Here is a 23879-nt window from a genome sequence, read left to right as displayed (position 1 = left end):
GGAGACACTGTTAAATAGGAAAAAAGTGACAACTTCTTAGGTCCCTTTGAATATTGTCCTGGACTTAACACAGCCTTGTAAGAACACATCCTCACCCGTGGGTTGATCTGTGAATTGTAAAATATATTTTCTTCCATTGATGATGAAAGATCATAAGTTCCAGCTATAGTTTTTGTTTTGGAAACAGAAAAAGTAGTCTGAAAAAGCAATATCTGATGATAATTAGTGCCAACAGTACAGATGAACTGGTTGAGTCAACAAGGTCACCCTCCATTACTCAAGAAAACCTATACACTTGCTTGGTTTCAAAGTCTCTAGTGGTATGATAGAGGTCCCAAAATATTTGATTTTGCAGTTCATACGGAATCGTGACAAGCTGAAAGCATGTTGAGCATGGACAAAACAGTTGAACACAAGAAGTTAGGTGAAAGTGACTCAAAGCAGCATTTGGCTCAGTGTGACATTAGGAAGCCCCAGCAAATCTGAAGACACTGTGAATCGGAGGGAGAAGAAGGTAACTCACTATCACTCTCACAAGGGCACCTAGAGATGGGCAACAAATGCTGGCCTTGTCCACATCTAATAAAAGAATTAAAAAAAACACTTCTCACCAGCTGCAGTAATACCTAGCAAAAAGGAAGATGGTTACGGTTATTGAACACCAATCATCTCAATCTGAGGATATTGCTGTAAGAGTCCTTGTATAGTGTCCTTGGTCCAACCATTTTCAGCTGCTTCCATGATCTTTCCTCTATCAAAAGATCAGAAGTGTGGATGTTTGCGGATGATTGCACAACGTTCAGTATCACTGACGACTCCTCAGGTATCAAAGCAGTTTATACTCCTATGCAGCAAGACCTGGACAACGTTCAGGGGCAAGTAATATTCACATCACATTGCCATCAGACAATGACCATTTTCAACTTGAGAGAATTTAATCATCTCCTCTTGGCATGCAACGGCATTACCAGAGCTGAACATCCTGGGGCTTACCATTGGTCAAATTAATACTATGCTTCCAAAAACACATCAAAGGTTGGGAATTCTTCAGCAAATGACTAACCTCCTGACTCCCCAAAGCCTGTCCACCATCTACAAGGCGCAAGTCAAGAGTGTGATCGAATACCCACCACTTGCCTGGAGCAGTGCAGGTCCAATAACACTCAAACAGCACAACATCATCCAAGACAAAGCAGCCCGTTTGATCGGCATCGCATCCACCACCTTAAACATTCACTTACTCTCTACTGATGGACGGTACATGATGCACTGTATCAACTTGTCAAGCCTTCTTCGCCAGCACCTTCCAAACCCATGACAGCTAACACATCAAAGGACAAGACTAGCAGGTGCATAGAAAAAACAACCAGCTGCACTTTCCACTCCAAGCCACACATCATTCTTACTTGGAACTGTTTCTTCACTGTTGCTGACTCAAAATCCTGGAACTCCTTTCCTAACAGCACCATGGGTCTACCCAAGGCACAGGGACTGCAGCAGTTCACCACACCTTCTCAAGGGTGATTAGAGATAAGCAATAAATACTGACTAGTATAGGACTGGTTTTCATGAATGAGTATTTATAATATAGTGAAAGTGTATAATAAATTTTGTTTTATTCATTCGTGGGACATGGGCGTCACTGGCTGGCCAGCATTTACTGCCATTCCCTAGTTGCCCTTGGTAGTTGAGATTCAACCACATTGCTGTGGCTCTGGAGTCACACGTAGGCCAGACCAGGTAAGGATGGCACATTTCCTTCCCTAAAGAACATTAGTGAATCAGATGGGTTTTCTTGGACAATTGACAATGGTTTCGCGGTAGGTTCTTAATTTCAGATACTTTTTATTGAATTCAAATTCCACCATCTGCCGTGGCAGAATTCAAGGCCAAGTCCCCAGAACAAAAGCTGAGTTTCTGGATTAATAGTCTAATAATAAAACGACTAGGCCACTGCATCCCCTAGATGCTTAGAATTTTATTTCATCATCCATAATATCCACTTCGGCTTCTCTGGTCTGCCCACGCAGGATTTTAGGTGAATTGGCATGGAGGATGTAAAGGCCAAGGGTAGTGAGCATAGATTGGCATAGGAACCATAAGGGACATATGAATGAGTGGGGGGTCATGAGTTGACATGGTAGGCATGAGGGACATGAGTTGACAGAGGGTAAGAAGAAGCACTGAGGGTGGGTGAGGGCAGGATTAGCCTGGATGGGACATGGGGAGTGGATGGAGATAGTGGGTAAAGGCTGAAAAGGCCTAATATTTAACAAAGCAATTCCCAGAGAACCAAAGCAGGTTCTCACAGCCTGTGGCCACCTCCAATCTACATCTGGGGTCGGTGGGCTAACTTTATCCCACACCCGTCCCATCAGAATAAAAATTTGCCATATGGAATATTCACCTGGGGCAATTGTACTGAGTCAGGCAATTGTACTGAGTCAGGAAATTTCCCAATTTCAACCATTTGCTACGATGGTGAAAACCTGGCCAATGTATTTTGTACGTCTATCTGCGATTGGTTGTAGATTTCAAAACTTGAGAACTCACACCCTAGAAGCAACCTTTTTTGTTAGACCAATCAAAACTGCCAAATTAAGCCTTAGTGAAACCAAAATACCCAAACATTTAGTGGTCTTCAAAATTTTCAATGTTTTGTCAAACTATAGAACTTTTTGTTGGGAAACAATAATGGTGCACTAATAGCAGTAAGAGAAACTAAAGAGGCCTTGTATCCTGCAAAGTGGAGCAAAGCTTCTTATTAACATGGCTGCTTGCTGTGACGTTCTTAAAAGTACCTTGACCTAATTGGTCTTCCCTCACACTCCCAAGATGAACTAAGTTTTTGCTTGTAGAAAAAACAATTCATTTCCTTCATAAGTAAATCATAGAATAGAATGACAGAATGGTTACATTACAGAAGGTGGTCATTTGGTCTGTCGAGTCTCTACCAGCTCTTTGCCAGAGCAATTGAGTTGGTCCCACTCCCCTACACATCTTTACTCTTCAGGTGCTTAACCAATTCCCTTAGAAAGTCACGATTGAATCTGCCCATCACTCCCAGTCAATGCATTCCAAATCCCAAGTTAAGTCACATTAGAAAAAGGTTTTTGCATGTCACTTTTGGTTCTTCTGCCAAACTAGTTAAAAATCTGCCTCCTCAAATCCTCTTTCTACTTACACTTTCCTTCTATATCTTGTCTAGACCAATCATGATTCTAAACACTTCTACCAAATTTCCTCTCAACCTTGTCTTCTCCAAGGAGAACAACCTCAACTTCTCCAATTTATCCATGTAATTGAAGCCCCTCATACCTGAAATCATTCTGGTAAATCTTTTCTTCACATTCTCTAAAGCATTTACGTCCTTCCCAAAATGTGGTGACCAGAGTTGAACACAATGTTCTACGAGCGTTCTTTGCAACTTCCTTGCTTTTGTACTTTGTACCTCTATTTGTAAAGCCCAGGATTCTGTATGCCCTTTTAATCACTTTATCAACCAGCTGTGTCAGCTTTAATGATCAGAGCACAAAACTCCCAGCCTTTTCATTCCCTCACTCCAGTGTCTCAACTAGTGTTTGCTAGCCACTCTGTCCAACCCTCTGCCCCAAATTAGTTAGCCTTTATCCATTTCCCTTCCTAAGTTCATGATTATAGATTACATTGAACATGACAAAGTACACTTACTGCATTTATCTTTCTAGGAAGAGGCACAGGGGTCTCAGGAAGACTGGGCGATGTACCATTTGCATCTTCGGATGGCTGTTTCTGCAGTGTGTCTCCTATCAGTGGTTTTGGAGAAATCTCTTGAGCCTGTTGCTTTTGAGATACCTCCCCAGGCTGGGATTTTTGGATAACTTCGACATAGGATTTTTGAGGAATTTCTCCTGGCTGTGGCTTCGGTGGCAGATCTTTGGGTTTTTGAGGCAAGTCTCCCAGATGAGGCTTCTGGGGCAGGTCTCCCAGATGTGGTTTCTGGGGTAGATCTGTGTGCGGTTTCTGGGGTAGGTCTCCCGGGTGCGGTTTCTGGGGTAGGTCTCCCGGGTGCGGCTTCTGGGGCAGGTCTCCCGGGTGCGGCTTCTGGGGCAGGTCTCCCGGGTGCGGCTTCTGGGGCAGGTCTCCCGGGTGCGGCTTCTGGGGCAGGTCTCCCGGGTGCGGCTTCTGGGGCAGGTCTCCCGGGTGCGGCTTCTGGGGCAGGTCTCCTGGGTGCGGCTTCTGGGGCAGGTCTCCCGGGTGCGGCTTCTGGGGCAGGTCTTCCAGATGTGGTTTCTGAGGTAAATCTCCCAAATGCGGCTTCTGGAAGGTTTCTGGACTTGATTTATCTACTGAACTGTGATGGATGCTATCAATCTTTCTCAGAGACACTAGAAGTAGAGATGAGTATCTAAATTAGTCTTCTTCAGTTAAAATACTCACTGTGATTATAAAATTAAACATCACCATATATCTTCTACTCTTTAGCAAAAGGTGCCAACCATGGAGCTTGTGGAAATCATTCCACAAACAAATGAAATCTAACGAGACAAATCATATGAATTTGTTACTATGAAATGAAAACCAGTTATGATCAAAACATAAAACTTTTATTTTAACACACATCTTATACATTTAATTAATTCAGGGGATGTGGACTTCACTGGCTATGTCAGCATTTATTACCCATCCCTAATTGCCTTGAGAAGGTGATGGTGAGCTGCCTTCTTGAACCTTTGCAGTCCATGTGGTATAGTTACATACAGTGCTGTTAGGGAGGGAGGCCCAGGATTTTAACTCAGCAACAGTGAAGGAGCAGTGAAGAAACAATATATTTGCAAGTCAGAATGGCTTGGAGAGGTACATTCAAATATTGATGATCCCATGTATCTGCTGCCCTTGTCCTTCTAGGTGATATCGATCGTGGGTTTGGAAGGCACTGCTTAAGGAGCCTTGGTAGTGGAGAGGAGGGCTGACTTCACTTCAGAGTGTCCACAGCATTTTTGCTTGGGGGGCGGGGGGGGGGGCGCTGGAAGTAAGGGCTAAGATGCAGGGCTCTCAGCAACAGAGATCTGGTGGACCCCATGCATGTGTTGTAGTCTTTCGTGAGCCACAGCAAAGCCAGGGGTCTCAAGAGATAGGAGGTTTATGCGAGCACCATTTGTTGGAAATTCTGGAAGACAGTATTTAAGAATTTATCATGTTTTTATATTAGAAATGTTACTTTCAAGGGCATAATGGGTGGATGGGGAAGAAGGTTCATGCTCAAAGGCTTTGGAATTTTGTAGGGGTGTGATTGCTGTTATGTTCTTTCACAATGTAACATCTGAACTATTTGCAAAGCTTTACACCCTACAGGGCATTGGACACATGCCAGACACAAAACTCTTAATTAATCAGATTCCACACACATTTTCCTAAATATTTTGCTGACAGAGTAGCCAATAATACCGGAGTTGAGGGGGTTGAACTATGAGGAGAGGCTGAATAAACTACGCTTGCACTCGTTAGAGTTTAGAAGAATGAGGGGAGATCTCATTGAGACATATAAGATAATGAATGGGATGGATAGGATAGAGGTGGAGAGGCTCTTCCCGCTCAGAAAGGACAGTGGGACTAGAGGGCACAGCCTCAAGATGGGGGGGGAGGGGGGCAGTTTAGAACGGAGTTGAGGAGGAACTTCTTCACTCAAAGGGTGGTGAATCTCTGGAATTCTCTGCCCATTGAAGTGGTGGAGGCTGCCTCGCTAAATATATTTAAGACGCGGGTAGATAGGTTTTTGATAGGCAAGGGGATTAAGGGTTATGGGGAGAAGGCGGGAAAGTGGAACTGAGCCACGACAGATCAGCCATGATCTTATTGAATGGCGGGGCAGGCTCGAAGAGCTAGATGGCCTACTCCTGTTCCTATTTCTTATGTCCTTATGTAATACACATCACTGAAAAAAGTTCCAATGTAAGAATAAAATTATGAAAAATGTTACAATATAGTATTAATTTATACAATTAAATATTTGAATATCAATTTCAACTTGCACACATTTAACCTTACCTTTTTGAGGTAGTTTTGGAAGCACTCGTGGGCCTAAGGCAGTTTTTGTGGTTCCAGTTGCAGTACTGTATAAGCAAATGAAAGACAACGCTAAGTTAAAATACTTATAACTATCTATGAATCATACTTCCAAGATCAAAATAAAAGTGCACAATCTCTTGAAACTCCCATTCTATATTGTCCAGTAGCCATGGGTAATAACATTTCTTCTGCCCTTATCATTTACCATTGTCAAATATTTATGTTAAAATCTTATCAAATGATATCTTCAATAACACAAACAAAATATAATACAAATATACTTCTTTTTCTGTGGCACACATGCAAAGGCCATGGTTAAATTTTTTGGGAGACGATAAGGAACAAAGGGCCACATTTCAAGTCCAAACAGAACCATCTGGACACAATTTTGCTGTTGCTTGCAAATGATCTGGTTTCACAAATTCCTGCTAACAATGAGAAATTTTAAATGTGTGAATTTCAATCCAGTTAAAAGTTATGCTAACACTGTAAACTCGAGTTCTTCTAAGGATAATGTTCTGCAAGTAATTTCATCATATTGTGGAGAGCATTTACAATGCTTCCTTTCCACAGGGCTTCTTGAGCTCAGATGAGGAACCTGATAGAAAATGTGAATGATAGATGTGGGTTGCAAGGATGAGTTGACCATTTACTGAACTTCTACAAAACTGGTCCTGCTGTAAATTGGAAGTTGAGATCATGAAGCAATGAAGATGAGCAGTTGGATAATTGACAGGTTGAAACACAAGTGTCCACATATTGACATGAGAGAACATTCTGTGGCTGGAGCCTTAAAAAGGCAGATCAACACATTGGAGCAATATTGAACTGTATGAGAAACTATTTAATTTCTGTACATTGCTCAATTATAAGAAATTAGGATTACCACCCACACCATTCAATAAAATGCTTGGGCAAACACTGAAGTAAATAATCTCCATTATGGTAAAGTAATTTTATCTGAGATGAACATCTGCACACAAGACATTTAGCTTGCAAAGTTATGTGCACGATGTACAGATTTGACTGTATTTATTCATTCTTTCTTTTTCCTGATGCCCAGAATCCATTTTTGACATGAAAAAAACTGAGCTATTTTTAAGCCCAGAATTAGACTGATGCAAAATGTGATCTGACCAATAACTGATATTAAGCTGGTTGGTAGGCTGCCACATGAGTGAAATGGTTGATAGCCCATTATAGAAACATATTCTCATTATGCCAATCAATTACTTTAACTCTCCTTTCAGAGAATTAGAATGATGAAACACTTAAACTCCAGTGATCATGAAACAAATGTGATCTTCAATACACGGTCCTTTTTTGAGAAAGCTTAAACTGTAATAAAGTTCTTCTATTTGAGTTATAAAACAATTGATGGAGTTTTCCGGCTTCAGCAAATTTTTTTCTCCTCATGTTAGGATTGGAGGATTCAAATATAATTTGTTAAAAAGTTAGCCAGATACAAATAGTCTGCACTTACCTCGATTGTTGAACCAATCCTTCAAACTTACTTCCTGTTCGGTTTGGCTGTGGGGGACCAGAATCTGTGCCTAAGAGACAATTATATTTTGTTTGGTTTAGCATTAATTTAGACAGGAATGCTGAAACTTACAATGACAAAACACCAAAAATGGACGCAAGCACATTCTGATACTAAAAACGAAGTATCAATAAACATTGTCCAAAATGTAATTCTCTCATCACTAACCCTAACTTCACTTCAAACTTCATGCGTATTTTAGAATCCAGGAATTGCAGTAAAAAATTGGCATATGTTATACACAAAAAAATTAACACTTAAGGACGAGATCTTCCCAAAAAAATTGTAAGTGCCAAACAAGCAAGAAAACTGGAGATTTTCAGACCTGTTTTTTGGGCAAATTTAAAAACGCAATGACAGTTTGTCATTTTTTTGGACGTATGCGCTATTCTCACCAGTGGTAGGCGGGGGCGGCAATGTGCAGGCGACCCAATCTCCCAGTGTACTGGGAGATTTCCTGGCACCAGCTCTGCACCGTTCCCTGTGCCAGTCTTTCCCTACCACTCTGCTCCCCCCTCCATGACCACTTCCAGTCTGCAGAGTTCCCACCCTGTCAATCACACCCCATCTGCAGAGATCCCCCACTCGCTGATCACCACCCCTACAGAGTATGCCCCACCAATCAGCCCCCAGGCAGAGTTTCCCCCCGCTCCGATCAGCCCCCATGCAACGCTCCTTCCCCCCTTGGCTCTGCTCCCTATATTGCGCCATCCCTACTCAGGCCCCAGGGTGCCTAATAGTCCATGGCAGGCTGGTATTATTGTCCCATGGGCACTGCCTGGCCATGTCCCCGACCACCCAGGGATTTGAGTGCCCTCCGATCCCCCTAGTGTGACCATCATGTCTGGTCCCCTTCAGTGGGGACCATGAGCGATTCTCATCAGTGACGCTGGAAGCAATCGTGCCAGGCTGTTAATGGCATTAAATTGACTACGCTGTTTTTGGGCACAAAGCCAATCACCCCATCAACACATGGAGGGGAGGATGGCTTCTGGCACAAGATCAGTTTCAAAGCCTCATATGCTACCTTCCCGGCTCACTGCGCTGATTGACTGGCCCCATATGTTCACCATGTCGTTATTATTAATTTTAAAATTCCAAAGTACAAGCTTGTCTTATTTAAATCACAGTAATTTTTCTGGTCACCTAGCTCCCAGCATATTTCACCTTTTAAACCAATTTTTGAACAGCAAGTTAGTTAATTGCCAATTTCATAGATTAATGGTGATGTGCTAGTGGTTGCACCACTATTATGGAGAGACTCTCAAAGCAGCTTCCAATGTTCATACATGTCCACTTAAATATGAAAGTCAGGAAGCTGCTGTTCAATTTGTCTTACTCCGTTAGCTTCACTGCACTGGTACCTCACCAAAAACTTGACATTGAAATACACAAAGGATATGAAGTTGTGGTATCTACTGCTTATTACCCAGAATAAGTTAGGGCTTGTGTATTCATATTTGTGAATTTTGAATGGCGTATAAATTTCAATTACTGCCAGACATTCATTCAGACACTGAAAATTTACTTGTTCAAACGTGGAGTCCCCTTCCTGTGAAATTTAATTACCATGGGTGGAATTCTCCCGAACAATTTCTAAATGTCGTAACAGCGAGGATAATAGAGTGATCCCTGTTGATCTCTCAGGTGCAGTCTGCAGCCCCTCCCTGACATGGGTCACCTACACCAAAGCTCTCCCGATGAGTCGCGTGTCGTGAACCCTGATATGCCCTTCGTGAATCCCAACATGACCCCCTTCACGCACCCTGACATGCCCACCCTCCCCCCCCCCCCCCCAATCATGACAACAGGAAGAAGCTGGGAGACACTCAAACCTGTTTGGCACCGGATGCAAAATGGACTTTTAAGTGCGTATGCTAATCTCCAGGACTGATGTGATCTACCAACAGTGCAGTGAAATTGGAGAATAGCTCTCCCACAGATTGCATCAAATACCCCTTCTTCAGACATGACATGCCTTAATTTTCTGCCTCACAAGATGGCTGCAAGGGATCATAAGACATGCCCACACAAAGCAAAACTTGCATGATGAATCACAAAGATGGCAGCCACTATCAGACTACTTTTTATACTTAGCACACAAGTCAAGCCCAATTTTGAGATTTTTTTTGAGGCTTCAAAGGTCAACTTAAATGATGACATGTACAATATTGTTGAAGATTTTAAAGAAATAATTTTTTCCTTTCTATTTTCTCTCTCTCAAATCCATTTTTCCTTTCCCCTCTTTATTTCATTTTCTACGCATAATTTACACTAAATTAAATATTTTGCTCTAGACTCTCTAAGTTGGATTTTATTGTGCATGAATGCAGGGTTCAAGGGGGCCCAGTAATGCTTGGAAACATGGAAACTTGTGAAACAGTTTATCAATGCAACCATTTCATTATCAGATCCTGGGTCACCACTACAGTTAGCGTCAACAAGCATTATATACGTTGGTGCAGCTAATTAGATGCAGTTGGATTTTCACAATGGTGACTTGTGCTTCACAAGTGAGCAACAGTGGATGATAGATTGCAATAGAATGTCATGTCCAAGGGCACAGGACTCTTTAGGCTTTGCTCAGTTGGATGCAGATGTCATAGCCCATGGATCGTTGATGAAAAATATACTTACTGAGCATCAGCAAAGCATTCACAATATATTGATAGGCCTTGCAAGTGCATGGAGGTTTGAGGCATGTGTGTCATATAGGGGTAGCATGTTGCTGCAGGCCATTGCAATGATGTTTTCTTCCACAGAAAGACTAGCCAAATGCAGAGAACATCAAATGCTGAAATCGAATGAGTGCATACAAGCCTTCAAACAAGGGCTTACATACGCTAGATGACATATTAAATGAGATGAACAATTCCTTAAGCCTTTCAGCACCTCATTGATCTGCAGTAAATTATTTTCCACCACAGTGATAAGAGGAAAGTCAGCATGGCCACGAGAGTGATGATGGCCTGATATCATGGCTTTCACTTGAGTTCTGTCAGATTCTCGTTCTAGTAGAGAAATCACCAGGCAAAATGAACTTTGTTCAAAAAAGATTTATCTGCCAATATTTACAAAGGTTTAATAAGACTAACACATCGCTAGAGTTGCCCCCGAAGATACTACTCAGACATCCTCTTGCAATAAGTTACATCATTATGCTTTCTTTGCACATGCTCAGAATGTGTGCTTTACATCTATCCCAAACCCTCTCCCCTAGTCTTTATTCCGATTCTTTTTCACACATACTCCCTTAAACTTTGTCCTAAAGTCTGTTATCTTCAAAGGAACGCCTCTTTGGTGATTTCACCAATTTCCCTGAAAGAGTATGGAACTCCTAGAGTAGATGGCATGTTCTGGCTGCTTTGAGGTCAGTTCGCGAGATCTGTCATTCCTGGTCTGCTTTGTTTGTTGCCTGTGCCGGTACGATCTCAGTTGTAGTAGCTTTTCTAATTGCTATACCTGCAGGGTGAGGACTCTGATCCATACCTTTTCTCCTCTTCCTAGAATCAGAAGGTTTCAAGATCTATGCCGCTGACTGAATGTACAAGCCAGACGTGCTTGGTAGGCTTCTTTCTAATTTGACCATGGTATTCCCCAGTGACATTCAGAAGAAAGGGAAGCCTGTGGCCCATCAGGAGTTCACATGGGTGAAATGATAGCTGAGCATAACAAGCTCAAAGTTATTATTCATCTTCAAGGGGTCTTTGATGACGTATATTCCTTGTTCGGCTTCTCTATCAGCCTTAAGTTATTCTGGGGCATGCACAAATCCATATGACTTTGTGAAAAGATTGAAAGCATTCATTGGTAAACTGTGGTCCATTATCGGAGATGACTACATCCAGAATGCCACGTATAGAGAATATTTACTCAACAAAGTAATAACAGCATAAGAGGTGAGGCCATGTAGCTTTTGCATCGCTATCCGAGGGACTAACAGTGAGCCGCTAGAAAAAAGATCTTCCCTTTATAGTCAAGCAAATCCGAGCAAAGGCATTCCCAAGGCCTTGATGGGAAGAAAGAGGGCAAGAGCGGCTCTTTCTGGTCCTGTTGCAGATGATATAGGTGACAAAGCTGGATTCCATCTGTTCAATTGAGTCTGAAATCTCTGGCCAGCATACAGACTGCCATGTCCTGTCAAGCCTCAGAACAAAGGGTTTTTGAAATTTATTTCTCCTGTAGATCTTGACACCCCCAGGTATTAAATTCCATGTTAGGGCAGGTCTGCAGTGCAATCATTACAGGAACTTTCCAGAAAAGTGGGTCAACTTACAATGCCAGACATCAGATGTGGAATCTTCCCATCCCGCCCACCACAGGAATCGTAGCGGCGAGACATGGGCCATGCAAAGGTCTATTGACCTCGAGCAGGATTTTTCAATTTTGGGGTAAGCTGGAAAATCCCCAGATGACTGATGGCAGCCATCTTTAGCTGGTGTCTTTTCTTGCATCCTTAAGAAAGCAAGTTCTCTTTAAACAATTCAATGTTTTTGGTTAGCTGGTGAAGTTATTAGGTAGATCTCACCCATTCACAATTTTCTATTGTTGATGTTGCAGCAGTCCTCAGCTTACCTAAGCCTACAAAGAGTGTGGGAAATTCTCTCCTAAATTCATTCTCTTCTCTCTCACCAACTTTTATAATCAGGTTTAAAGCTACTAAGTCGAGAGTATGCTTGATTAGGGATGATGAACAACGTTTCACGTATTATTCTATATTTTAGTATTGTTTCTAGTTGGCCTTGGATAATTAATTTGGTCCCCCCTAGATCCTGAGGTTAAATACAGGATGTATTGTTGCAGTGTCACTTTATTTAGCTATGAAATTCTGTTAGCTAGCACTGAGACAGCAGCTCCTTGAATTTGCTCAGATGCCCATTAATCTCAACGTCAACATTCCAAAACTGATTTTGATCTGCCTCGATTTCTCCCAGGAAGGTGTGTACTGTTTGCCAACGTCTAGAATTTCTTGAATGGACATTCCTTTAACGAAGTTTGCCGTCTGGCTTACAAACACGGATTTCCTGGAATGACAGGCCATGTTTAAATGGCCACACTCAAGGTAGTGTGCAATCCGGGTGTGGCATTATTCCGACCTGTAATCCTTCTTTCGTCCCCAGAAAGGACATTGGAGAATGGTGGTTCGTGCCTTTTCAGGGTGCTGCCCAGTTTGTTGTTTCACTATGCCTTCAACTTCAATGGACTGTGTTTGGGAAATTTCCATTGCACCTCAAACAAGGGCCTTATTCTATCCCTTTGGCCCACCTGGCCATCTGTCAAAGAGATTCTCAGCTGAAACATCAATGACTATTCGCTCTCTGATCAGGTCATCTTTAGGTATCCCATACTCTTAATGTGGGGGTAGGCAGTACAAGTCATTGATGAATGGGTCAATTGCTTCACCCTGTTTTTCACCAGTTAAACTTGCCATCTCAGTAACAATATTTTTTTACAAGGATGAAATAAGAGTCAAAGGCTCTGATGACAACCTTATAGGGGGCTGTCTCTTTGTTCACCCCCTCCCCCGCATCTGGCAAGCATGTTGTCTGCTATGATCCCAACAGCATATTATAAAATTCAAATGTGATCACTGTTCTCTTAATTGTAAGCCCTGAGGTGCTGTGGTATCAGATCAAATGTTTTTGCCAATTTTGCTTTTGCTTGGCTTAGGGTCTTCAATACTTTAAGATTAGCCATCGCTCACCCAGATCCGAGATTATCTTTTCTCACGATGTGTGTCCTGCCGGTCACCGGATTGATGGCATTTTTGGTGGTGTCTGGTGTGGCTGCTGGGTTGGTCTTAAAGTTCTTCACCCACTGTGCCGTACTGTTGCTGGGCTTCACTTGTGGTATTTCATACCATTTTTTATTATTCTGCTGTGGGTGTAGTCATTGCTACCACCATCTGTTATCATGGATTTGTCTCTGGATTTGTTAACTTATTATTCTAGAAAGGATTTACATGCTACCTATTTATACGGATTAAATAAGACTAACAGCTACTCCGATATGCAACTCGGACATCTTCTCTGCAGGTAGCATCACTGCAACAGAGCTTCTTTTGCACATGCTTGGTATGCTCTGACTAGAGTTAACTCTTCACAGAAAATGAACAGGGACTCCACTCAAGTACTTCCATTTCTCATCTGTTGCCTGCAAACTCTAGCCCAGCCAATACCCGGCATGCTGCCTCATGTCCTGATGGCTCAGTCTGTCCCTTGCACAGATAAGGTGGAACAATATTTGGCAAGCCCCTCAGGCATCAAACTCAGAGGACATAATCTAAGAGCAACTCAAGGGGTCTGCTTGGCATGTCTCTTTCTACTGAAATCAGTCTGGTTACACTACATTGAGGCAACAGGAAAAGGAAAAGAATTGTGGTTGCATAAGGATATACGCACCCGGATTCCCAACACACGTCATATGGTTAAATCTTATTTGTCCATTTCATGCATATAAATATTCTTTTGCACCATTTTTCCATGTTGCCATTTTTAGCTGTTGATTGGCAAGTGGCCTTTTTGGTTATTTGATGAAGACCATCTGAATTGACAGCAACCAACTGAGGGGATGTGAAATGGATGCTTGATTGTTTGGTGAGGGTGTGGAGGTGGAGTGGGGTGAAGATGGCTTATGCATAAGTTTGTGTGATGCTTGTGCATGTTACCAATAAAACCCTTCAAAGGCAGTGGTGTAACAGCATTATTGCTGGACTAGTAATCCAGAAACACAGGGTAATGCTCTGGGGACCCAGGGTCGAATGCTACCACGTTGGATGGTGAAATTTAAATTCAATAAAAATCTGGAATTAAGAAATGTAATGATGATCATAAAACTCATCTGGCTCATTAACATCCTTTAGGGGGAAGGATATATAGTTCTTACCTAGACTGGCCTACATCCACAGCAATGTGGTTGACTCTTAAATGCTTTCAGGGATGGGCTATGAATGCTAGCCCAGCCAGTGACACCCATGGACAAATAAAACAAAACCTTGGCATAATAAGGGCAGAAAAGTGCATCACTGGTTTTGTACCCCTTCTATTACCTCGGACTCTCTCGTCTTCCTCCTCATCCTCTCAACTAGATTCACTGCTCTTCGCCTTGGTCTTTCTGCAGGTAAACATTTGCTGCTATGCAACGTTGTGCATCATGACCATTTTGGAGACCCTAGCTCCAGATCTGTCGAGGCTTGTTTGTTGACACATCAAATATATGGCATTCACTCTTTCACTTTAGAATTCATTTCTTTGGCTTCTGAGAGGTTTCATCAACTATTTGTTAAATAGATATTCTCCAACTCCAAGTAGCAGCTGGTAATTCTAGGACAATGTAAACAGAACCTGTGCTAATTTGATCATTCAGAACTCCAAATCACCATACTGAATAAGGGAACTGCTCAGCATGAGTACGGTGAAACCCCGATTTTACGCACGCGATTTAGCACAAATTCGGATATAACATGATGAATTATTGGACCCTTTTTTTGCTCTTTCTGGGGAACTGAAAAGTTTTTGGTTATTGCAATCTATTTCTAAAGTGAAAATAATCTGCCTTAGAAAGAAATTGTGGATAGAAAACACTTGCTTTCCCCTTGCCCAGTTCAGATAAAAGGAGTTCTCACTTAGAAAAATATTACAGTTGTTCAAAAGAGGAAGTACTTCACAGTTAATGGGCCAAGAAAGTGTTTGTGTAAATAAACATCCCCACTGCCTGTTTTAAACTAGCCTGGACCTGCCAATCAAAAGGTCTGTAAAAGTTAATGAAGCGTGTAGCGATTGTATAAACAAACAGAGCTCTGAAGGACACCAAGATTGTCCATAAAGTAACTATAGCACCCTGATTTAGCACCCCCACATTTTTCACGATAACATTTTATGGACCCCAACCATCACGTTATAACAGGACCGCACTGTACTATGAACAAATCTTTTCCCATAAGCAACTGAGAAAGAAGCTATCAGCACTGAATACTCATGGCAAATTTCAGGATGTTCTTTCAGTCTTCTAATTGCACTCACCTTGCTTTCAATGGCAACACTCTGAAGCCCAGGAGACTAAAGCTAAAGTTAAGGACCTAAGTCAATATTGTTCTAATTAAACAATTAACAAATGCTAAGTGGCAAACTACTTCTTATGAAGAGGATATTTTTATGCAACTTAAGGCACTGCAATGAAACCTGGAAATCCTGATGCACTGTCAATTTTACCTGTTTAAATCCCCATCCACTCCCAAAAATCTCTCGGTTCCACTCATTAAAATCCAACTCTGTTGGTCTCAGTGAGGAGTCTTCAATCTGAGTGGTTTGCCAGACACAATGTTGCTTTCACTGCTCACAAATCCCAGACTGGCCTGACAGTCAATCCAAATGCACTCAAATCTACAAACACAATCTTCAAACACATCAAATAACCAGTCTTGTGTTTATAGACTTGTGTATCCTGGGATAGTCTTTTTCATTAAGGTCATATTTGGCTCACAGAAATAGTGATACTCTGGTTACGATGGATGATCTATTGTGTATCCTCCTTTTCTAAGGTTGGGAGGACATGGTGATAAGATATATTTGCAAAAATAAAAGTGTGTTTGCAAAAAGGGCAAAAGTATCAACAATTCATTAAACACTTTTTGAAATTAACTATGGGTATAATGCTCTTCATTATTCGAAAGATGTTCAACTTCCACAGACAAATAGAATTTAAAACATCCAATGGGGATGAAAATAAATCAAAAGTGTCCTTTAAGAAATTTGAAACCCTGCCAAATTATGTTTGTTTTTTCCCCATGCTTATACATTTAATGCCTCATTCTAGATCATTTATCTCTTGGACAGAGTGTGAACACTTGACCAACAGTATAACATGTAAAATTTAAAACCTAACAGTTGCAACTATAACCTGGTCACAACAAGGAGTAGGCTGTATTTGTGGTGAGTGAAATCTTTCTGAACAAGGGCAAAACATATAATAGGCAGTGCAGTATTAATTATCTAGCCTCCACAGCAAAATGATTATAATAAAATAGTATGGAATATTACCAGTGGGAGTCTAAATATAAGTTCAGCCCGTGTTAAGCACTACTATTAAAATGCTTCCTAGAATTCTAGATACAGCACAGAAGGGCATTTGGCCCATCTTGTCAGAGCTACTAATTCACCCCATTTCTCTACTCTTTCCCCTTTTTATTTAATCTTGCATGTTTTTCTCCTTCAAGTATTTGTCCAATCCCTTTTGAAGGTTGCCATTGAATCTGCTTCCGCCGCCCTTTCATAACTTGCTATGGAATTTATTTTTTGTGTCATTTACATTAATACAGTATGTTTTTATTACCAATCCTTCTGCCACTATAAATAAAGTTTCTCCTTATTATTCTATCAAAATCTTCATGATTTGACCACCTTTGTCAATTCTCATTTTAATCTTCTTGTTTTGAAAAAACAATCACAGATTCTTTAAGTCCACACAGCTGAAGTGCCACGTTCCTGGTTCCAAGCCAAAGATATTTGTACATCATTCAAAACGGTGTTTTCAACATGTCTTGTCATCTTCAAAGATTTGTGTATGCTATCTCCAGATCTCTCTATTCCTGCATCACTTTTAAAACTGTACTTCTTTGTTTTTATGACCTTTCCTCATGGTTTCTACCAAATGTATCAAGTCACACATCTCCACATTCAATTTTATTTGCCAAGTACTTGCCCATTTCACCATCCTATACATTCCTGAAGTCTGTTACTATCCTTCTCACTGTTTATTATATTTGACTCTTATGTCATTTGCAAGCTTTGAAATTATGCTCTGTATACTGAACTCTGTATCAGGAATATGTATCAAAAAGAGCAGTGATTCTAACAGCATTGATCCCTGGGTGACACTCTACTTCCCGCCAGTCTGAAAAACAGGTGTTCACCACTACACTCTACTTTCTTTTCTGAATGATCTCCTTTAATTCTAAAGTGATTTCCCTAAGCTGTAAAATCAGATTAATTATGCTTAATTAATGTTCCCAGTAAATGCTCCCAGGTGTCTAAAAGGAAAAACCCTTGGAATGTTGGCTTACAATGTGACAATCAATAATGAACTAACCTTTTGTGCTAGATTTTGTTCTTCTAGGAATGACATGAGTTCCAAACTGAATGATCTTTAGTTACTGATGGGTTTACCCGAATGCTTGTTATTCTTGGGAACACTGATGGTTTTACTGAAGCAGAAACTGACAACTCACTTGAATGAACTGATAATTCATTTAAAAGTAATTAATATGAAGAGTTGAAGAAATCTCTAATCAGCACACCTTGAATGACTTTAAATAAAAACTCAGTCCTCTAAACTTTGGCCATGATTTTGAGACAAGCTCCTCAAACCATCTTTTACACCCAGGGATCCGAAACATCAAAGTCCACTCAAACAGCTTCCCACCAGAATTTCCTAAAATGTTTGAATAGTAATAAGTTAAGTTGCTGATGGTGATTGAATGGTATTTCTCCTTCCTGGTTCTTGTGCATCCTCTTTAGGTAAGTGAGTTATAAAGGAAGGCCTTCTTTCATCTTTTCCCATAACTTAAATTCCTAATAACTTAAATCATCTTTGTTCTTCGCAATAAAGTCTATCTTGTGACTAGTGAGTGCAATTACACATAGTATTCAAGATTAGGTCAAGCCAGTGCTTTTTATGCCAGCCAGAACCATAAATGAGGGCTCACAATGACTTTGGAAACTGTTGGTACTAAGTTGTGATGTCTCAGATTCTCCCACATTATTTGAAAGTGCACCACATAAACAGGATAATACATAAAAGGGTGATGAACAATGGAGAAAAAAAAAGTGCAGTCCAGAATGACAGCTTACACACAACTGAGCTGGTGATAAACATTTACCCAAAATAACAATGCAAGTCAATTTCTTCACTTGTCAAAGTCCCCAGATAATTTAGTTTCCATGCACTGATGACAGCAAATTCCTTCATTATGTGGCGGTTCAATAAACAAGGAAAAATAAACTTTTTGCAGTTTTTCCCTTTTACGTCATTTACTTTGAAATACAATAATATAACTTTCTGCTTCCTACATTAATTTTACTTTATCAACTTAATATAAGAAAAACTTACCCCAAGGAATCAGACCTTTATTCTGGGGACCATGAGGTAGCGGGCTTGGTGGGTCAGATAAGGTTCGTTTGTGTCCAGGGGGTGGGGGTGGTGGTCTCTTCTTTGATAGAGTGGAGCTGCCGGTTGTGACCTGGGGACCTACAGGAAGGGCTGAAGGAGGGACTGGGCCTTGTGGAGCTGGAGAAGCACAAAAACATAGCTGACTACTGCACAATATGTTAACAGCAGTTAAGAAAGCAAGCAATAATGGTGCGATGGAGGATCAAAATTAAATGCAAAATAATTGACTTCTTCCTGTTCTAACTACTAAAACTGATTAACAGAGAGCAAACTCTCACTTTAAGATGGTAATGGTAATCATCTAATTAAATATGTACACAATACATGCATACCTACCATTCCAAATGTTACTTGTACAAGATATCAGTTTCAAAATTTGTTAGATTTAGGATTAGAAACAAAAATAAATTGCTCTTGACAGATCATTCTTGGTGGTGAATATTAATGAAGACCTGTATCTGCAAGTGGATTCTTAAACTTAAATTTTTTTTCGCTGTGTCTTTTACAAAGTGCCAACTCCAACTCACTAAATCCAGGCTGTCACTGAATGCGTTATTAGGGTAAAGCTGCATCATAATACAGCAAAATCTTTAATATCCAGCTTGCGCAGGGATTGGGTGCTGATTAATCAAAAATACCAATTAATGGAGAGTTCCATTTACCAAAGGAATACTGTGCAATATCTATAGCATGAACTAAAATAGAAGAATCAAAGAACAGCATTCTCTTTACTTTTGTTTTTAAACAGTGCATTAAAACAAAGTGTAAAATAATACAATATAATGTCTGAGTTCTGATAATTTCATAATGCTTCCAGTTGATAAATACATATCAGGGGAACATCAGAATTCCAATTATTACAGCATTCTGGCTTGTAGAGTGCCGGATAACACAGAATTTACTCCATTTTGTACCTCAGGTACAAAAACAAGCCTAATTCTACCTGTTAAGGTAGATGTAAAAAACTTATGAACAGTAGAAGAGTTTTTCCAATGCCCTAGTCAATCAGCAGCCCTGAAACAACAACAACAGAAACAGACTAGCTGGCCATTTATACTATTACTATGTATAGTACGTGGCTCAATGTATATTTGTTGTCACGTCTGTCTATATAAAATGGAATTGCTGTACTTTAAACGTTACTCCTTAACTGCAAAGTAACTTGGTACATGCCAAGAATGCTGTCTAAATGCATATTCTCTTTCCTGTGCATCTAAATGAAGGTGTAACATGCAAAGTCCATCCCTCCCTCCCTGTAAGATACATCTATAATAGAGAAAGGGCTGTGTCACTATCGGGTGGATTTTGTAAGGTGCTTTATTCCACTACTAGCACCCCCCTCCCCCAAAACTGGTCACCGCAGCAGTGACGGAACTTTCACCCCCATCTGGCCATTGGCCAGGGGAGGAGGGTTAACGAGAGTTGGTCTGCTCCTACCCAACAGCAGCTCACGTAATGAAAGCTGCCAGGTTACCCGTTATGTTTCTATCTTGTCCTGCTATACGTTAAATGTTAGCAGAGGTAGAATGAGGCCCTGAAATGACCAATAATTGGATACTTAAATGTCTCAATCGGTCCTGGGGCAAGTGGGCTACCTGGCATTTTTCCCTTTCACATTAACTGGAAGACAGGTCAGCGATGTGCAGAAAGACAATCAGAAGGCCACCCACTTTATTTTGCGAGCCCGTGCCTTCAAAACTACCAGCGGGGAGCATAAAATATACAGCTCCATAGCTTAGGTTTTCCAATATTTGCTTCTTGCAAGCATGACTTTGCTGGGAGTACACAAGTGTAGAAATATTCACCATCCAATTTCGAAAAGATTTTTTCTGTTTTCTTTCTTTTCTAATTCTTCACAAAGCTAAATTATGTGCTACATACTATTCTGCCCCAGAAAGATTTTTAGGATTCACCTTTGATGGATAGATGGTTGGTCATCCTAAAACAATGCATTACGTCAGATATCTGGGCCGATGTTTGATTTTACATTTGTGAAGGAAAACGACAGTTTACTAAAGCTTTGTTTCATGAACAGATTCTGGACTGTTAGAGATTAAATTAAAAATGCAGTAATATTTATTTTTTTTGTTAAGTCCTGTAGATATATTGGAATAAAAATACAATGTGTACTGTTATGTCAAGTTCAAAAGGACATAGTTAAAAAATCAGTAGGTCAGTTCCTTTATAAATATCAATGCTTGAGTTTTCACACCAGAAATCTGAAACCACCTAGATAATATCTATCCTTTCTAGCAATATGAAAGCAAAATACTGCAGATACTGGAAAGCTGAAATAAAAATTGAAAATACTAGAAATAATCAGCAGATCAGGCAGTATTTGTGGAGAGAAACAGAGATAAGTCTTCAGGTCAATGACCTTTCATCAGAACTAAAGAATTTCATCAGAATTTTTTAAAATTAGTTAGAAACCGGAAGTCGTCACTAGGACGCTTGCTGGTATTTGTAGTTTTTTTTCTTGGGTTTATAAGCACCTACCTCCGTGTACTCGGCCTCATTGTTCCTGAGGAGCAGTATCAAGAGGCAGCGATTTTTGGGCGTGAGAGGAGGCAGCAAACAGGTACATTTTTCTGTTTTTATTGTTTAACGTTTTATTTATAGTTTTAAAGTCGCGAGTTTCGGCGGTTTTTTTTTTAAATTAGTTAGAAACCGGAAGTCGTCACTAGGACGCTTGCTGGTATTTGTAGTATTTTTTTCTTGGGCCCCTAACCCTATAAATTAGTGTAGAGAGGATACCCGATCCTCTACACTGGTAGAGAATCCCACCCTCCCACCTCCTCTAACCTAATTATAAGAGTGGGGGAAGTTTGTTGTTTTTTTTTAATTTATTTTTCTGCTGGTAATTGCTTCAGGGATGGCAGTTCAGGCAGTAAGCTGCATCTCCTGTGGGATGTATGTGGTGAGGGAATCTAGTAGTGTTTCAGGGGAGTTTACTTGTAGGAAGTGTGTTAGATTGCAGCTTCTGGAGGAGCGTGTAAAGGAGCTGGAGGTGGAGTTAGAGGAACTCCGCATAATTCGGGAGGCAGAGGTGGAAATCGATAGGAGTTATAAGGAAATAGTCACTCCTAAAAATGAGTCTTGGGTCACTGCCAGGAAGAGGGGAAAGAAGCAATCGGGGGGACAATCCCCTGGGGCGGTTCCCCTCCAAAATAGGTTTTCGGTCCTGGAGGCTATAGTTGAGGAGGAAACAACTGGGGATAGTCAAAGGGACCAGGTCACTGGGGGTGAGCCTAGTGTGAAAGCTCAGGTGGTTAGGGGCTGTAAACGATTGGGCCTCGTGATTGGGGACTCCACGGTTAAGGGGACAGATAGGAGGGTCGGAAGTAAAGGTAGGGACTCAGGGCTGGTGTGTTGCCTACCAGGGGCTGGGGTCCGGGATGTATCTGAAAAGGTATTCAGGACTCTTAGAGGAGAGGGAGATCAACCCCAAGTTATTGTTCATGTGGGGACACATGACATAGGGAGGTTAAGGGAAGGGGATATTAAGCAGAGATTTATGGAGTTGGGGTGGAAACTAAAGGCCAAGACTGATAGAGTGGTTATCTCCGGACTCTTGCCTGTGCCACGAGATAGTTTAGAGAGGAATAGAGAAAGGGAAAGTTTGAACTTGTGGCTGAGAGGATGGTGCAGGAGGGAGGGGTTCAGGTACTTAAGCAATTGGGGCTCGTTCTGGGGAAGGTGGGACCTCTATAAGAGGGATGGTCTACACCTGAATCAGAAGGGGACCAATATCCTGGGGGGTAAGTTTGCTAGGGCTATGCAGGGAAGTTTAAACTGATTCGGAGGGGGGGAGGGATCCTGAGTAGAGGGGTTAAAAGTGAGGGGTGCATGGATGGGGACTGCAATGCATGGCATCGCAGGGGTGGGGTGGAGCAGGGTTTGAAATGTGTATACTTCAATGCGAGGAGTATTCGCAATAAAGTGGGTGAACTTGCAGCGTGGATCAGTACCTGGGACTTCGATGTTGTGGCCATTTCAGAGACATGGATAGAGCAGGGGCAGGAATGGATGCTGCAGGTCCCGGGGTTTAAATGTTTTAGTCGAAGTAGAGAAGGAGGTAGAAGGGGGGGAGGGGTAGCATTATTGGTCAGGGATTGTATTACAGTGTCAGAGAGGAGGTTTGATGAGGACTTGTCTGTTGAGGTAGTATGGGCGGAGATTAGAAATAGGAGAGGAGAGGTCACCCTGTTGGGAGTCTTTTATAGACCTCCTAAAAGTTCTAGAGAGGTTGAGGAAAGGATTGCGGAGACGATCCTGGTTAGGAGTGAAAGTAATAGGGTAATTGTTATGGGGGATTTTAACTTTACTAATATTGATTGGAATTGTTATAGCTCTAGCTCGTTAGAGGGGTCAGTTTTTGTGCAAAGTATGCAGGAAGGTTTTTTGACTCAGTATGTAGATAGGCCAACTAGAGGTGAGGCTATATTGGATTTGGTGCTGGGAAATGAGCCAGATCAGGTGTTGGATTTGGAAGTTGGTGTGCATTTTGGTGATAGTGACCACAATTCGGTTACGTTCACCTTAGTGATGGAAAGGGATAGGCATGAACCTCGGGGCAGTGGTTTTAGCTGGGGGAAGGGTAATTATGAGGCTATTAGGAGAGAATTAGGAAACATAGGTTGGACTAGGAGATTACAGGGATTGGGAACGTCCGAAATGTGGAGTTTTTTCAAGGAGCAGCTACTGCGAGTCTGTGATAGGTATGTCCCTGTCAGGCAAGGTGGAATTGGTAAGGCTAGGGAACCGTGGTGCACCAAAAAAGTTGATTCGTTGGTTAAAAAGAAAAAGGAGGCTTATGTTCGGATGAGACGTGAGCACTCGGATAGTGCACTAGAGAGCTTTAGATTGGCTAGGAGGGAGTTGAAGAGCGAGCTAAGAAGGGCTAAAAGAGGACATGAGAAGACTTTGGCTGATAGGGTTAAGGAGAATCCTAAGGCGTTCTATAGGTATGTCAAGAACAGAAGGTTGGTTAGGGCAAGGTTAGGGCCAGTTATAGACGGCAGAGGGAAGTTATGTGTGGAACCGGAGGAGATTGGTGAAGCATTGAACCAATATTTCTCTTCGGTGTTCACGCAGGGGGACATGGATATTGCTGAGGAGGACA

At 41.4% G+C, this 23879-nt stretch overlaps 1 protein-coding gene across 2 annotated transcripts in view; it reads right to left on the bottom strand.

The window, feature by feature from the left end:
* The window catches only part of LOC145346497 (arf-GAP with SH3 domain, ANK repeat and PH domain-containing protein 1-like), a 320720-nt gene that overhangs the window by 15061 nt on the left and 281780 nt on the right, over positions 1-23879 (bottom strand). For both annotated transcript variants that reach the window (XM_080193831.1, XM_080193832.1), the window contains 4 exons: positions 18698-18874; positions 7532-7601; positions 6028-6092; positions 3691-4367 (listed from right to left, as the gene is read on the bottom strand). In XM_080193831.1, coding sequence (XP_080049957.1) covers positions 3691-4367; positions 6028-6092; positions 7532-7601; positions 18698-18874 — 989 coding nt within the window. The remainder of the gene's footprint in view (positions 1-3690; positions 4368-6027; positions 6093-7531; positions 7602-18697; positions 18875-23879) is intronic.

This window comes from Carcharhinus amblyrhynchos, chromosome 8, assembly GCF_965287045.1.
Source record: "Carcharhinus amblyrhynchos chromosome 8, sCarAmb.v2.hapA, whole genome shotgun sequence".
Taxonomy (NCBI): domain Eukaryota; kingdom Metazoa; phylum Chordata; class Chondrichthyes; order Carcharhiniformes; family Carcharhinidae; genus Carcharhinus; species Carcharhinus amblyrhynchos.
Note: the sequence above shows the minus strand (reverse complement) of the source record. Positions and strands in the feature narration are given on the sequence as shown.